Raw genomic sequence first — 15,778 nt, 5'->3', positions numbered from 1 at the left:
CCGACCTAGATCCATCCTGCCTTAGAGAACTAAGTGTGTAATATATTTAACATCTGACCAAATAAGGTCATCGGGAAACCAGGTGAGTCGTCTAATAAGGTGAGGTTATCACGTGACCAGGTGAGGTCATCTGACCTGGTCGTGTGTGTTTTACAGGTGTCAGTGTATCACAGGTGTGTATGTACTGGTGTGTGTGTGTGTGTAACAGGTGTGCGAGACCAGGTGTGTGCTCGTTACAGGTGTACATGCTCGTGACAGGGGTGCTTGTTACAAGTGTGTGTCACACTTTGTGTGTGTTACAGGTGTACGTGGGTTACAGGTGATCTTGTAACAGGTGTGCTCATCAAGGTGCGTGTGTTACAGGTGTGTCGCACAGGTTTGTGCTCTTCACAGGTGTGTGTGTTACAGGTGTGGGCTGGTTACAGGTGTGTGTTACAGGTGTGATAATCACAGGTGTGTATGTTACAGGTGTTCGAGTACAGGCGTGTCTTCTCTCGTTACAGGGTTTCTAGTTACTGATATGTGTGTAACAGGTATGCTCGTCACAGGTGTGTGCGTTACAGGTGTGTTTGTTATAGGTGTGCTAATCACAGGTGATAACGTCACAGGTGTGTGTGTAACAGGTATGCTCGTCACAGGTGTGTGCGTTACAGGTGTGTTTTTTATAGGTGTGCTAATCACAGGTGATCTCGTCACAGGTGTGTGTGTAACAGGTATGCTCGTCACAGGTGTGTGTGTGTTACAGGTGTTTTTGTTATAGGTGTGCTAATCACAGGTGATCTCGTCACAGGTGTGTGTGTAACAGGTATGCTCGTCACAGGTGTGTGCGTTACAGGTGTGTTTGTCACAGGTGCGCTAATCACAGGTGAGCTCACCTGCTCCCCAGCCTTGAAGGCCACGTCCTCCATCTTGACGGCGGCCAGCCCCTCCTGCTCCCCGAGGGGGGCGATCATCTGGGCGCCCGCCGCCGCCACCTCCTGCAGCACCGCCACCACCCAGGTCAGGTGCTTCCTGCAGTCCGACAGCGTGTCCGACACCTGGGAACACGCTCCAGCGTCACCAAGGTTCCTACCTCCGTCTCCCGGACATAATTTCTAGCTATCTTTATTGCGTACGGGGAATGGGTTAACCTAGTGATTGTTAGTGCTTTGCACTCGGTTCTATGAACAGCCTTACCGTACCAACAGCCATATATTAATTCACATTCTTCTGACAAAAGCGTCTTCTTAATGTCCTAAATGTAAATCTAAATGTACATTGATGCGATGCTTGCGAAATAGTCTGTGGAGCCCAACGTCTTACATGGTGTCTCCTTCCCAATCAGCATCTGCCAGCATATGCGCATCGCCCAAAACTAAGTGATAAATAGTAGGTTTCCTTTAAAACCTTTGAAATGATTTTTTATTTGATTTTTGTTATTACCATTGAGATCAAAAAACTCACTCAAGGGAGACGAGACCAAATTATTAATATTTTTTAAATAATAAAAGAAAATCTGCAAATACCTCCATCGTCTCTCCACTAACCTCCGACCCCTGACACGGTTAGTTTACAGAAACGGGTTGGGTTCGCCCTGTCACCTCGTCGTCACGGTTACCTGCGGCCCGAAGCAGAGCGCGGCGGGGATCCCCGGGGCCTCGGTGCCCGGCATGCGGCGGCGGATCTTCTTGCAGAACTGGCGCACGTCGCTGCAGGACGTCTCCAGGTCGCGCAGCAGGCCGGCCAGGTCCGTCTTCTCCTGGCCCGCGTGCAGGAAGGCCCGCAGACGGCCCACCTCCACCGCCATGCAGTCCAGAGCGCTCTGGGTGAACTGGAGGGGGGCCCGGGGGGGAGCCAGGGGTTACACACACCCAGGGGCCACACAGCTAAGGGCCATACAGCCAGGGGCCACACAGACTGGGGCCACACAGACTGGGGCCACGCAGACTGGGGCCACACAGCCAGGGGCCACAGCCAGGGGCCATACAGCCAGGGGCCACACAACCAGGGGCCCCACAACCAGGGGCCACACAGCTAAGGGCCACACAGCCAGGGGCCACACAGCTAGGGGCCACGATGGATGTAACAGGAGGAGGGGGGCGGTGCCAACATCCCTTCTGTTTTCATACACTCTGACCCATTCAGCCGCCTTTACGCTTGAGCAACGCTTATTATTATTAATATCAGCTGTTGGCTATCCAAAGTGTGAGTTTGTGTATTTCTAGATACAGGTCATTGAGCTAGAGGGTAGTTTGTGTAGTTCTAGATACAGGTCAACAAGGTTAGTTTGTCCATTTCTAGATACAGGTAATTTAATGTAGAGTTTAGTTTGTGCGTTTCTAGATACAGGTAATTAATGTAGAGTTTAGTTTGTGCGTTTCTAGATACAGGTCATTAATGTAGAGGTTAGTTTGTGCATTTCTAGATACAGGTCATTAATGTAGAGGTTAGTTTGTGCGTTTCTAGGTACAGGTCATTCAGGGAGAGGTTAGTTGAACCAGAGGTGACCTACCTTGATGTGGTCGGCGAGCTGCACGCTGCAGTCCTCACTCTGGTCCGCCAGATGGATGCTGTACAGGTGCTGGGAGGGACAAAATACATAATGTATATATATATACAGTATATATATATGTGAAAATGAATATACCTGGTAGTATTTGATGGCCCGGGTCAGAGCCTCTATGTTGTATATGTATATTATCTATATTATCTATACAATATCTATATATACTCTATGTACCTGGTAGTACTTGATGGCGCAGGTCAGGCCCTTCACATTGTGTATGTATATTATCTAGATAATGTGTATATATATGTGTGTACCTGGTAGTATTTGATGGCGCGGGTCAGTGCCTCCACGTTGACCGTCTCGTCCAGCTGGTCTTTGTGCAGCAGGTCGATCAGGAAGTCCAGGGAGCGCTCGTGAACGCTCATCTCCTGGTACAGAGAGCCGATCCTCTTGTAGACCTCCACACTGCACTGGCCCAGAGCCCTGCACACACACACACACACACACACACACACACACACACACACACACACACACACACACACACACACACACACACACACACACACACACACACACACACACACACACACACACACACACACACACACACACACCGATTTATCTGTGTTTTCTGCGTGGCAGTGTTAGAGGTGGTGTAGGTGGAGGGAGGTTCATACTGTTGGTACTTGTGTAGCGTGGCCTGCAGCAGGCTCAGAGAGTAGTCAAGGTGGTGGTGATGGTGTTAGAGTGATGGAGGTGTAGGTGGTGTAGGTGGAGGTACGTACTGTTGGTACTTGTGTAGCGTGGCCTGCAGCAGGCCCAGAGAGTAGACCAGGCCCGCGGCGAAGCTCAGCTGCTCCCCCACGGCGCCCCTCAGCCCCGTCCGCCCCAGGCTGCCCTCGTTCAGGTCAAACTTCTCCAGAGCCTGTCTGCCCACCAGCTCAGCCTGCACACACACACACACACACACACACACACACACACACACACACACATGGTCGGACACACAGACACACACACGGTCGGACACACAGACACACACACATACATACACACACACGGTCGGACACACAGACACACACACACGGACACGCACACGCACACACACACACACACACACACACACACACACACACACACACAGGGGGTCAGACAGACAGGTAGAGAGACAGTCCGACAGGCAGAGAGACAGAAGGACAGGTAGAGAGACAGACAGGTAGAGAGACAGAGAGGTGGAGAGACAGGTAGCCAGACAGAGAGACAGCCATGAGAGACATGTATACAGGTCATAACATCAGACAATTATGTTGGTGTGGTATTGTTGTTATGGTGTTGTAGTTGTGATATTGTTGTTATTGTTGTTGTGTTGCTTTTTTGTTGTGGTATTGTTGTTGTTGTGGTGTTGTGGTGCTGTTGTTGTGGTGTTGTTGTTGTTGTTGTGATGTTGTTGTTATTGTTGTGATGTTGTTGTTGTTATTGTTGTTGTGGTGTTGTTGTTGTAATTGTTGTGATGTTGTGGTGTTGTTGTGATGCTGTTGTTGTGGTGTTGTGGTGTCGTTGTTGTTGTTGTGGTGTTGTTGTTGTTGTGGTGGTGTTGTTGTGATGTTGTTGTTGTTAATGTTGTTTTTATGATGTTGTGGTGTTGTTGTGGAGTTGTTGTTATTGTTGTTGTGTTGTTGTGATGTTATTGTTGTTGTTGTTGTGGTGGTGTTGTTGTTGTTGTGGTGGCTGACCTTGCAGGTGAGCCTGGGGATGAGCAGCAGCACCAGGATGCAGTCGTGGTCGCCGCCGTGCCGCAGGAAGGACTCGGGCATGAAGGCGGTGAGCAGAGACACCTGCCGGCTGGCCTGGGACACCTCCATCTTCCTCAGCTCCATCTCGATGGCCTGGACACACACAGGGCACAGGACAACACACACACACACACACACACACACACACACACACACACACACACACACACACACACACACACACACACACACACACACACACACACACACACACACACACACACACACACACACACACACGGCACAGGTCAACACACACACACACACACACACACACACACACACACACACACACACACACACACACACACACACACACACACACACACACACACACACACACACAAGGCACAGGTCAACACACACACACACAGGGCACAGGTCAACACACACACACACAGCTGAGGTATTCTTAGATGTCTGTGTTGGGCTCAGTATTTGGCAGGAAGTGGGTGTCCTGCGCCCTGCGGACCTTTGCGTAGGCCTTGGTTTCCGCGAATTTGATCTTGAAGTCGAAGAGCTCGGCGGGCGGATCCTGCTGGAGCTCTGCGGACGCTTCCTGTTGGCTGGTCAGCTCCCGGTTCACTTCCTGTCCAGACACACCGGCAATATGTCAGGTCACACAGCAGGTTACATCAACAGGTTACATTGAAAATGTCCCGTTTCATGTCCATTCAAATTTATTATTGAAAATAGATAGCTAAAGGGAGTTGAAGTTATACAGATGGGTAGATGGACAAGTAGATACCATAAGATAAACGGTAAAAAGAAAAGATGAAGCGCAATATACTAGCAGACTTTCAGTGACTCAGACACGTTAAGGTGGAGTTATGGTTGGACATTGACGCAACGCAACGAAACGCAGTCGTGAACCTGATTTGGTTCTGCATCAGGTTTTAGTGAGCGGACCAATCACAGCCCTTGCTGCTGAGTCGCCTCGACGCACGGTTAACATTTTTAGGAGGTGCACGTCAGGCCCTTGCGAGGGATGCAGGGAGGGTCCACAAGGACGTACTTGGGTCCGTAAACCCACTTGCGTTGCGTCGACGTGGAACCATAACTAAGCCCATCCTCAAGGCGACACAAGGCGAGAGTACAGGATTTAAAACCTCCCCCTGGTGGCGGCGGAGCGTACCTGCAGGTGTGCCGTGAGCTCGCGGTACTTCTGGATGGTCTGCTGGTAGTCGGCGACCGTCTCCTGGGCCGCCTCCACCCTCTTCTCCGCCTCGCGCACGCGGGCGCCGCCCAGGTCCAGCATCTCCCGCAGCTCTAGCTCTGTCTCCCGCGCGTTCTCCTGCAGCTCGTCGTTCATCTCGTTGATCGCCTCCTATTGGCCGGAGAGACTGTCAGTCAACTGAAGACCCGCCTTTGACGTCAATATTTTTTTTTTTGCCATTGAACTTAAAATGTTGTCAGATCTTACCTGATGTTCTGTTTATGGTTATCTTTCTAAAATCTGTGCGGCAACGGTAAACGTTAGCCAACAAACCGAAAATAATGGCTTAAATTGGTTAAAAACCTAGCTAACAACCACTAAACATTAGCTAACAAATGTTAATCATTTTATGATGACAATATGAAACGAATATATATTCAGTATATGCTAATATATATACGTATAAATTAGAATATAAAGTCTAATACTGGCATATATTTTAATTTAAACTCATGTACTCACTCAACCAACCAATTCAATGATACTGAATTAATGTATGGTAAATACATGTGTAGATGAAGGTTTCTGAAGACGAAGGTGTGTGTAGATGAAGCTGAAGGTGTGTGTAGATGAAGACAAATGTGTGTACAGCTGAAGACGAGGATGTGTGTGTAGACGAAGTTGTGTGTGTAGATGAAGGTGTGTGTAGATGAATGTGAGGGTGTGTGTAGACAAAGCTGTGTGTAGACGAAGGAGTGTGTAGACGAAGGTGTGTGTAGATGAAGGTGTGTGTAGATGAAGACGAAGGTTTGTGTAGTTGAAGGTGTGTGTGATGAAGGTGTGTGTAGACAAAGGTGTGTGTGATGAAGGTGTGTGTAGACAAAGGTGTGTGTAGACGAAGGTGTGTGATGAAGGTGTGTGTGATGAAGGTGAGTGTAGACAAAGATGTGTGTAGATGAAGGTGTGTGTGATGAAGGTGTGTGCGATGAAGGTGTGTGCGACGAAGGTGTGCACCCACCAGGTCCACCACAGTCTCCCTCAGCTCGCGGACCTTCTCCTCCAGGTCCAGGTTCCGCTCCGTCAGGGTCTCCACCATCTCCTCCGCCCCCAGAGCGGCATCCACCTGCCGACACACCATCACAACTAGCACCACCACCACAACCCCCGTCACAACCACCAGCGCTGCCTCCGCCGCCGCCACCCCCGTCACAACCACCAGCGCTGTCTCCGCCGCCGGCTCCACCACCACCACCACCATCACCACCACCACCATCACCACCACCATCAACACCACCACCACCACCACCACCACCAACATCACCACCATCATCACCACCACCATCAACACCACCACCAACACCACCTGTCCTCCATCACCACCATTCAAATGTACCTTCAGTCATTGGCGAGCAAGTGAGTCAGAGCTCACTTGCTCAGAGTTCGCCTAGACAAGGCGTCACCAACCTTTCTGAACCTGAGAGCTACCTCATGGGGACTGAGTCATACGAAGCGAAGGGCACCCCGTTCTATACTCTCTTCTGAAATAACTAATTTGCTCAGTTTGCCTTTAGTTATATATTACTATTAATGATTCATGATTCTATGATCTATCATGATCTATGGGAAGACATGTTAATTAATTAAGTCATGTTAATGATTTCTCACAATAATTATCAACAATGACTTTAAAAAAGGTGGGAAAGAGTTGTGCAAGAATGAGTAGTGCTATTCTTAGAACAGGCCTGCGGGCGCCTCATGTGGTCCTTGCGGGCGCCTCATGTGGTCCTTGCGGGCGCTGTGCTGGTGACCCCTGGCCTAGACTATGCATACCCTCCCCTCTTATTCCCCCCCCCCCCCCCCCCACACAAACCCCTCTTACGCACTTCTTGTACGTTGTACGTCCTTGCACTTAAAAATAGTACTTAGCATTGTGTAGCATCTTATCCAAGCAATCCCTGTTGTATACAGGGAATGGTTTAACCTAGTGATTGTCAGTGTTGTCACTTGGTTCTATGTACATCCTCACCGTAGCGACAGCGATAAATTATTGCTTTTTCTTTCTTCTGCTAAATGCCCTAAATATAAATGTCAAATACACTTTGAAGACATTCCCACGTATCCGATTCAGACATCTCTCTCTGGGATGCCCCCGGTCGTCATGGCGACCGCCTCAGGACCGGGTGCCGCTCACCTGCTCCTTGAGCTCGTCCACGGTCTTGTCGGCGCCCTTCACCTCCTCCTGGAGCTTCTCCTTCTGGCCGCGCAGCACCTCCAGCTCCCCGCTCTTCCTCTCCACCTGCTTCTGCATCTTCACATGCTCCTGCTTCTCCGACGCAGACAGGTCCCGCATCCTGGGGGGGGGGGGGGGGGGGGGGGGGGGGCGGGGGGGAGATGCTAGGGTTACACACGCACGCGCACACACGCACATAGACACGCCCGCGTGTACGCAGACTCAAGCACGCACAAGTACAAACGCACGCACATACACACGTACACGCCCAGACGCAAGCACACACATGGACAAATACATGCACACACAGACAAACAGAAAGACAGACGGACGGACGCAGAGACGGACACAGAGACAGAAAGACAGACAGATAGATAGATAGATAGATTCCCACCTGACCAGTGCTTCTTTCAGTCGGCCATTTTGCTCCTCCAGCTGTTTGACGTGGTAGCTGGAAGCCGCTCCGTCGGAGCCTGACGGAGGAAGGAGACAAAGCAAGACATGAAGTCCTCGAGCACGACGTCCCCTGGCCCCTACCTGTTCCTCAAAGTGCAAGACCTCCCCATAACTTATTGGTTGGAAACGGCTCCATTTGGTTCTCGCAAACGACAGCGAGAGTGACGTGGGCAGCGTTTGACCACGCCCTCACACCTCGTGGAACCCCCCTCTGGGAGGGGCGCCCCACCGGGGACCCGTGCCCCCCCAGGAGCCGCACACCTTTCTCCTCGATCTCGTGCTTGAGGAGCTCCAGGTCCATGGACAGCTCGTCCGTCTTCTCCTTCAGGGAGTCGGCCTCCATCTGCAGGGACTCGGCGCGCTCCTCCGCCATCTCCTTGTCCAGCGTGGCCATCTCGATGGCGTCCGCCGTGTCCGCCATCTCCTCCACGTAGCGCTCCTTGGCCTCCTGCGCCTCCTTGGCCTCCTGCAGAGAGCGGAGGACCCCCCCCCTGCGTGAGGCCCCGGAGGAGCCTAGAGGTCCCTCTACGATCACTTCCTCCTCCAACACCTCCATCCTCCAGCTCCACCTCTTAACCTCCCCTCTCCTCCTCCCTCCATCATCCCCTCCACCACCATCTTCTCCACCCATCTCTCACCCTCATCCCTCCTCTCTCCTCCCCGTCTCCTCCACCTCCTTTCTCCTCCACCTCCTCCTCCCTCCTCTCTCACCCCTCTCTCTCCTCCTCCCCCTCCATCCTCCTCCTCCTCCTCCCCCACCTCCTCCTCCTCCCTCCTCTCTCACCCCCCTCTCTCCTCTCCTCCTCCACCTCCTCCTCCTCCCTCCTCTCTCCTCCACCTCCGCCTCCCTCCTCTCTCACCCCCTCTCTCTCTCCCCCCTCTCTCCTCCTCCACCTCCTCCCCCTCCTCCTCCTCCCTCCTCTCACCCCCCTCTCTCCCCTCCTCTCTCCTCTCCTCCCCCACCTCCTCCTCCTCCCTCCTCTCTCTCCCCCCTCTCTCCTCTCCCCCCTCTCTCCTCCTCTCTCCTCCTCCCCCTGCTCCCCCTGACCTTCTTGGCGTCCTTGAGCTGCCTCTGGAGCTCGGCCTGCTGCTCCTGCATCTTGCTCCTCCACTCCTGCAGCTGCTCCAGCTGGATCTTGTGCTTCTCCAGCTCCTTCAGCTTGGCCTTGTCCTCCGCCCGCTTCATCATCAGCGTCTCCAGCTTCTCCTGCAGGTCCTTGACCTGCCCCCGCAGAGACTCCTCCTCCTGGGCGGGGTCAGAGGTCACGGGTGGGGGGGTCAGGGTGGGTGTGAGGGCGGGCGGCGTTAGGACGAACCGCGGGGTGGTTTGACACACGCGCGCACACGCTCTGAGCACACGCTGGCAAACACGCGCGCGCACAGACACACACACTCTCTGCACACACACACACACACACTCTGCATACACACACACACACACACACACAGACTCTGCATAGACACACACACCACACCAGCTCAGCAGAATGTATCTTATATAAATGTATACACTGAATATTTAACGTGCTCATCTTGTGAAAAACCAAGTTAGATCAAACCAATTATGAGATCCAACCTCATCAAGCACCAAGAACGACACACTTTGTACACACTAAGAGCAACACACTTTGTACACACTTACAGCTACACACTTTGTTCACCCTAACAGCTACACACTTTGTACACACTAACAGCTGCGCACTTTGTACACACTCACAGCTACACACTTTGTTCATACTAACTAACACACTAACATCACACTTTGCCGCTGCTTCACAAGTGTTAGGAAGCGGGGTGAGACTTAACGCGTCAAACCAAAGACGCTACCGCTATTTCTTCACCTGCGTTTCCACGGCAACGCCCTCCTGGGGAGAACATCGGGTAAAGAGTGGTTATGACAGGAGAGAGAGAGAGAGAGAGAGAGAGAGAGAGAGAGAGAGAGAGAGAGAGAGAGAGAGAGAGAGAGAGAGAGAGAGAGAGAGAGAGAGGGAGGGGGGGAGAGAGAGAGAGAGAGAGAGAGAGAGAGAGAGAGAGAGAGAGAGAGAGAGAGAGAGAGAGAGAGAGAGAGAGAGAGAGAGAGAGAGAGATGGGGGAGGGATAGAGAGAGAGAGAGAGAGAGAGAGAGAGAGAGAGAGAGAGAGAGAGAGAGAGAGAGAGAGAGAGACTGAAATGTATTTGTCGTCCCAACACTCTGTGATGTTACCACAGTTTAAATAAAGTTGGCGCGACGGCGGGCGGGGTTGCTGACCTTGGTGGGTCCCGGGGGGGGCAGGGCTCCGGGGGAGAGCAGGGTGGGGATGAGGGGCGCGGCCAGGGGGGTCTGGGCGGGGGTGCTGGGCTCGCTGCTGCTCATCTCCCCGGCCGAGGCCGAGGCCGACCCCGACGGACCCCCCTTAGCCCCCGCCGCGCCCGCCGCCGCCGCACGGCTCGGCGGCTGGGGAGACAGGGACAGAGAACCCGGTCAGGACTCACTGGAGGACGGACCGGAGCGCTCCGGACTGGACCGGAAGGAACTGGCTGGACCACGACTGGACCGGACTGGACTAGACTAGACCAGATCAGAACGGAACTGGGCCAGAACTGGAACAGACTAGACTAGACTAGACCAGAACGGAACTGGGCCAGAACTGGAACAGACTAGATTAGACTAGACCAGAACGGTACTGGGCCAGAACTGGACCAGACTAGACTAAACTAGACAAGAACGGAACTGGGCCAGAACTGGACCAGACTGGACTAGACTGGACCAGAACGGAACTGGGCCAGAACTGGACCAGACTAGACTAGACCAGAACGGAACTGGGCCAGAACTGGACCAGACTAGACTAGACTAGACCAGAACAGAACTGGTCCAAACCAGATCAGACTAGACTAGACTAGACCAGAACAGAACTGGTCCAAACCAGATCAGACTAGACTGGGCTAGACTAAACCAGATCGGAACTGGACCAGAGCTGGACCAGGACTGGACCAAACCAGCCTAAGCTAGACCAAACCAGCCTAGACTAGGCTAGCCTAGACTAGACCAGACCAGACCTGACCGGTGCCAGATCAAGCAGGACGAGGCGATAGGATGGACCTTGTCGGAGCACGACCCCATGGTCCTGGTAGCCGCAGTCTCACGTGAAATGGACAAAGAACCTAAAAAACAACTGCCGTCCGCCAATGGAAACAAAGAACTCAACGCACTGCACCGCGGAACTGCGGAACCTCAAGCTGTTCCGCAGAACTGCATCCCAAAAGGACCGGGACGTCATTTGATTCCTACACAGCAGCCCATGGGACCATAAATCTCCCTCCTAATGATGTAGGAGGGTTAGACTCCTCCCTCTCTAGAAACTCGAAACGGAGACGCTAAAACTACAAACATGGATGAAACTCTAGAAAACAGAGTAGCGATGTTATTCGTGTGAAATGGTATTAACATGGAAATGAATTAACAACAGGATAACCCAGCCTGACAATTTACATGCGAGCGATTGCACACACACACGCGCACACACGCGCACGCACACGCGCACGCACGCACGCACGCACGCACGCACGCACGCACGCACGCACGCACGCACGCACGCACGCACGCACGCACGCACGCACGCACGCACGCACACACACCTCAGGTCAGGTCAGCTGAATGTTTGTAGAGGAGAACAAAATGGAGCTCACCTTAGTTCTTCTGACCGTAGTCTGAGAAGGAGGAGGAGGAGGAGGAGGAGGAGGAGGAGGAGGAAGGAGGAGGAGGAGGAGGAGGAGGAGGAGGAGAAGGAGTAGGAAGGGGAAATTAGGAGGGGTTCCAGAAGAGGAGAGAATGGAGGGGGGGGAGAGACCGGAAAGAGGGAGAGAAAGAGAGACACAGTCAAGGTTAGTGAACCATAGAAGAAGAAACATCAGCACACAGGTGAAGATGACTGGATGACATCCTCTATGACAGTGATAGGGCGATTGGAGGAAACGTCCAATCAGACGCAGCCAATGAGATGCAGATGAACACAGGAAGGGGAGAAAAACAAAGCACACTCTTTGTTCTGCAGCGGAAGAGCGATGAGGTGATTTGGTTAAGAAGGCAATGGAGCAGGACAGCGACTATCACCATACACTCAATACCAACAGAATGATTAACCTCGTAATGAACCCTAAAAGACTGGGGGAGTATCCCACCAGGACCTCACATCAACTTTAATGAGTATTACCACAATAAAAGTGCCCCATGGCAGACAATGCCTGTTCAGCCAGCGAGGTCGACCCCTTCCCCAAGCCCACGCTGAGAATCTCTTCACCTCCCAGTTCCTGTCCAACCTGATGTCCACACTCGGTGGTGATCCTCTCCCCCTCACTTTGACACGTGGATACCACTGAGTCTAACCAGGCTACATCACCCCAGGTCTGGAGGGAGTCACATCCTTCAACCACCGGTCGATTCAGCAAACCGTTGACTGATATTTCCCTCCCCATTTCCACAACTTCAAACGTCAACGGTTTCCTTGCCGAGGTGTTTAATACAGAAAAGAGCAGCAGGAAGTGGACGGTTCCATCCTTTCCTGTCTAGTCCTCGACTTGCCCATCTCACAACAAGAACTAAAGCAATCGACCGTGGACGGTGAGAAGGTCAGAGCTTAAACAGGAAAGGGCAACGAGTCACATGGAATAGGCGTGATCCCACCCTGCGTGTGACACCTTGCATCGAGATCTCCCCCGCCCTCCCCTCTCCCCCCTACTCTCCCGCCCTCTCCCTCCTCCCATCTCTACTCTGCCTCTCTGTCCCCCCTCTCATCTTACCTCTACCTCTCTCTCCCCCCTCCCATCCCTCTCTCCCCCCTCTCCCATCCCTCTCTCTCCCCCCTCCCATCCCTCTCTCTCCCCCCTCCCATCCCTCTCTCCCCCCTCTCCCATCTCTTCCATCCCCTCTCCCCCCTATCATCTTACCTCTCCCTCTCTCTCCCCCCTCTCCCATCCCTCTCTCCCCCCTCTCCCCCCCTATCATCTTACCTCTCCCTCTCTCTCCCCCCTCTCCTGTCCCTCTCTCTCCCCTCTCCCATCTCTACTCTCCCTCCCTCCTCCCTCTGAACTCTACTCTACCTCTCCCTCCCATGTGACCTGGCCACCCTAGTCACATGACCGCTGCCTCTCTGCCGGAGGGGGGGGGGTGCACCCGTTGACCGGCGATTGCGACAGCGGCTGCATTGTGGTCGTATTTCAGCAGAACACAGACACCCCCCCCCCCCCCCCCGCCCCCGCCTCCCCGGCCCCCCCCCCTCCCTCCCGGCCCCCCCCCAGACAGACCCAGTTCTGTCCTGCTCAGGAGAGGAGTGCAAGGCAGGACTGTCTTACTGGGTCAGTCTGCGTCCCAGTGCTGCTGCTGGGGTACAACTGTTTGTGAAGGCTCTCACCCCAGTGTACGCCCCACAGCATGCAGACTATTCAGTGGACTAACAGAGGGTTGTATCCCCCAGAGATGGGGGGGCTCTAGGCCTCTTGCTCAGGCTTGACTAAAGGTAAACTGTCGTATATATTTTATATACAAGCTGCAGAGTAAATAAGTGCTGGGTATTCTCGGCACTAGGGCAGTCTTTATCAGAACATTTTGTCCTCTTTCTCTCTGCGATCTGTTTGGCATGCCTGGGGTTGGACCGCTCAGTTCACCGAGCCCCCCCGCGCGTTGAACACCGTGAAACGACGTTCGCTGGAGCGTTGTTAGCATTCTCTGCTGGACCAGCGTCCTTTAGCAGACAGTTAGCCGCAGCTACGAGCTACAATGACAGACGGCTCTGACAGTGTCCCACTCTGCACCACGCACCGTAACTCCGTCAGCACCACCTCTGTGGTGTAACTCTTGTCAGCACCACCTCTGTGGTTTAACCCCATCACCACCACCTCGACAGTGTGACTCCATCACCACCACCACCTCTGTGGTTTAGCCCCATCACCACCACCTCGACAGTGTGACTCTATCACCACCACCACCTCTGTGGTTTAACCCCATCACCACCAGCTCGACAGTGTGACTCCATCACCACCACCACCTCTGTGGTTTAGCCCCATCACCACCAACTCTGTGGTGTAACTCCATCACCAACCGCTCTGTGGTGTAGCTCCGTCAGCACCACCTCTCTGGTGTAGCTCCATCACCCCTGCGGTCTGGAGCAGGACGATGACACCAGCACAAAGCCTGTGACCCGAGACGGAGGTCACCGCTGAACCCAAACAGACGGCCACTGGATGGTGATGAACAGGCAGCCACTGGATGGTGATGAACAGGCAGCCACTGGATGGTGATGAACAGGCAGCCACTGGATGGTGATGAACAGGCAGCCACTGGATGGTGATGAACAGGCAGCCACTGGATGGTGATGAACAGGCAGGCACCGAGGCGCTGCGACGCCCACTGCCATCGACACGGCACTTCAAAATAAAAGCCTCGAAAAGATGGCACAGCATGGCGGCAAATTTGAGTGAGGTCCGGTTGCATTTAGTCGACGTAGAATCACAGAGAGGACAGAACGAAAAGAACGAAAGAGCGAAACAAAACTAAAGAACGAATAAGAGAGAAATGAACAGCAGAAGAATGAGTGAGGAGTTAATGGAGGAAAAGCACAACGGGACACTTCCAGATGAGACCAGAGGAGGAGGTCCGATGGAAACATCAAATATGGATCATCACAATAACAATAACAACCAGGACGATGTAACCCCCCCCCCCCCCAGATGTCAGGTGGTCTTCAGTACCTTCCTCGGTGCAGGGGTCTGCCTCATCATAGTGGCAGGAGAGGAAGGAGACGATCACACACACACACGTAAACACACACACACACACACACACACACACACACACACACACACACACACACACACACACACACACACACACACACCCCGAGGTGATGAGGAAAGCGTTTAGAAGTTAACACAGAGAGACCCCCCGAAGAGGACCTAGCACACAGACAGACAGGCAGCCGGGCAGACAGACAGGCTGTCAGACAAACAGACCGGCAGACAAGCTGTCACGCACACAGAGAGTCAGACGGACAGACAGACAGACAGACAGACAGACAGACAGACAGACAGACAGACAGACAGACAGGGAAGCTGCAGCAGCAGTGCAAATGGCCGATCGTCTTCCAGCCCCGCTCCTTCTCGTCTCTCTCTCTCCTCTCCCCCGTCTCTCTTCTGCTAATGTCCTTCCTGCCGGCTGTGCTCTCATAATCCGCGTAGCGCGTCGTCCTGCTCCTCGCCGCTCCTCCGACCGAAGAATCTGAGCTCCGCCACGGACGCCTCCCTCTCTCTCAGGCTCTCTCCCCTCTCTCTATCCCTTTCTCTCCCTCTCCTCTGATGCCAAGCTCGCTCTCTCTCTCTCTCTCTCTCTCTCTCTCTCTCTCTCTCTCTCTCTCTCTCTCTCTCTCTCTCTCTCTCTCTCTCTCTCTCTCTCTCTCTCTCTCTCTCTCTCTCTCTCTCTCTCTCTCTCTCTCTCTCTCTCTCTCTCTGAGGGCTATTGTGATTTGTCAGCTGAGCTCTGCTCCCACATTACATCACTGCAGCACCGGTCACCCCCCCCCCCTCCCCCCTCCCCCCTCCCTTCCTCTCATCAGCATCACAGAGAGACGGCGGGGGGGGGGGGTTGTAATGAGAGAGGGAGAGAGAGACGGGAAGAGTGAGTG

General features: G+C 53.4%; 1 protein-coding gene across 1 annotated transcript in view; it reads right to left on the bottom strand.

Moving 5' to 3' along the window:
• Positions 1-15,778, bottom strand: part of dctn1b (dynactin 1b) — a 31,622-nt gene that overhangs the window by 5,264 nt on the left and 10,580 nt on the right. Inside the window, exons 7-22 of the mRNA XM_056590933.1 lie at positions 14,850-14,867; positions 11,793-11,813; positions 10,375-10,560; positions 9,175-9,372; positions 8,388-8,592; positions 8,065-8,143; positions 7,632-7,791; positions 6,459-6,563; positions 5,420-5,611; positions 4,757-4,873; positions 4,225-4,377; positions 3,277-3,437; positions 2,803-2,971; positions 2,492-2,560; positions 1,598-1,810; positions 876-1,037 (exon numbers count right to left, since the gene is read on the bottom strand). Of these exons, the coding sequence (XP_056446908.1) occupies positions 876-1,037; positions 1,598-1,810; positions 2,492-2,560; positions 2,803-2,971; positions 3,277-3,437; positions 4,225-4,377; positions 4,757-4,873; positions 5,420-5,611; positions 6,459-6,563; positions 7,632-7,791; positions 8,065-8,143; positions 8,388-8,592; positions 9,175-9,372; positions 10,375-10,560; positions 11,793-11,813; positions 14,850-14,867 (2,208 nt within the window). The remainder of the gene's footprint in view (positions 1-875; positions 1,038-1,597; positions 1,811-2,491; positions 2,561-2,802; positions 2,972-3,276; positions 3,438-4,224; positions 4,378-4,756; positions 4,874-5,419; positions 5,612-6,458; positions 6,564-7,631; positions 7,792-8,064; positions 8,144-8,387; positions 8,593-9,174; positions 9,373-10,374; positions 10,561-11,792; positions 11,814-14,849; positions 14,868-15,778) is intronic.

The sequence above is a fragment of the Gadus chalcogrammus genome, chromosome 5 (assembly GCF_026213295.1).
Source record: "Gadus chalcogrammus isolate NIFS_2021 chromosome 5, NIFS_Gcha_1.0, whole genome shotgun sequence".
Taxonomy (NCBI): Eukaryota; Metazoa; Chordata; class Actinopteri; order Gadiformes; family Gadidae; genus Gadus; species Gadus chalcogrammus.
The sequence above is the reverse complement of the archived record's forward strand: the minus strand, read 5'-3'. Positions and strand labels throughout refer to the sequence as shown.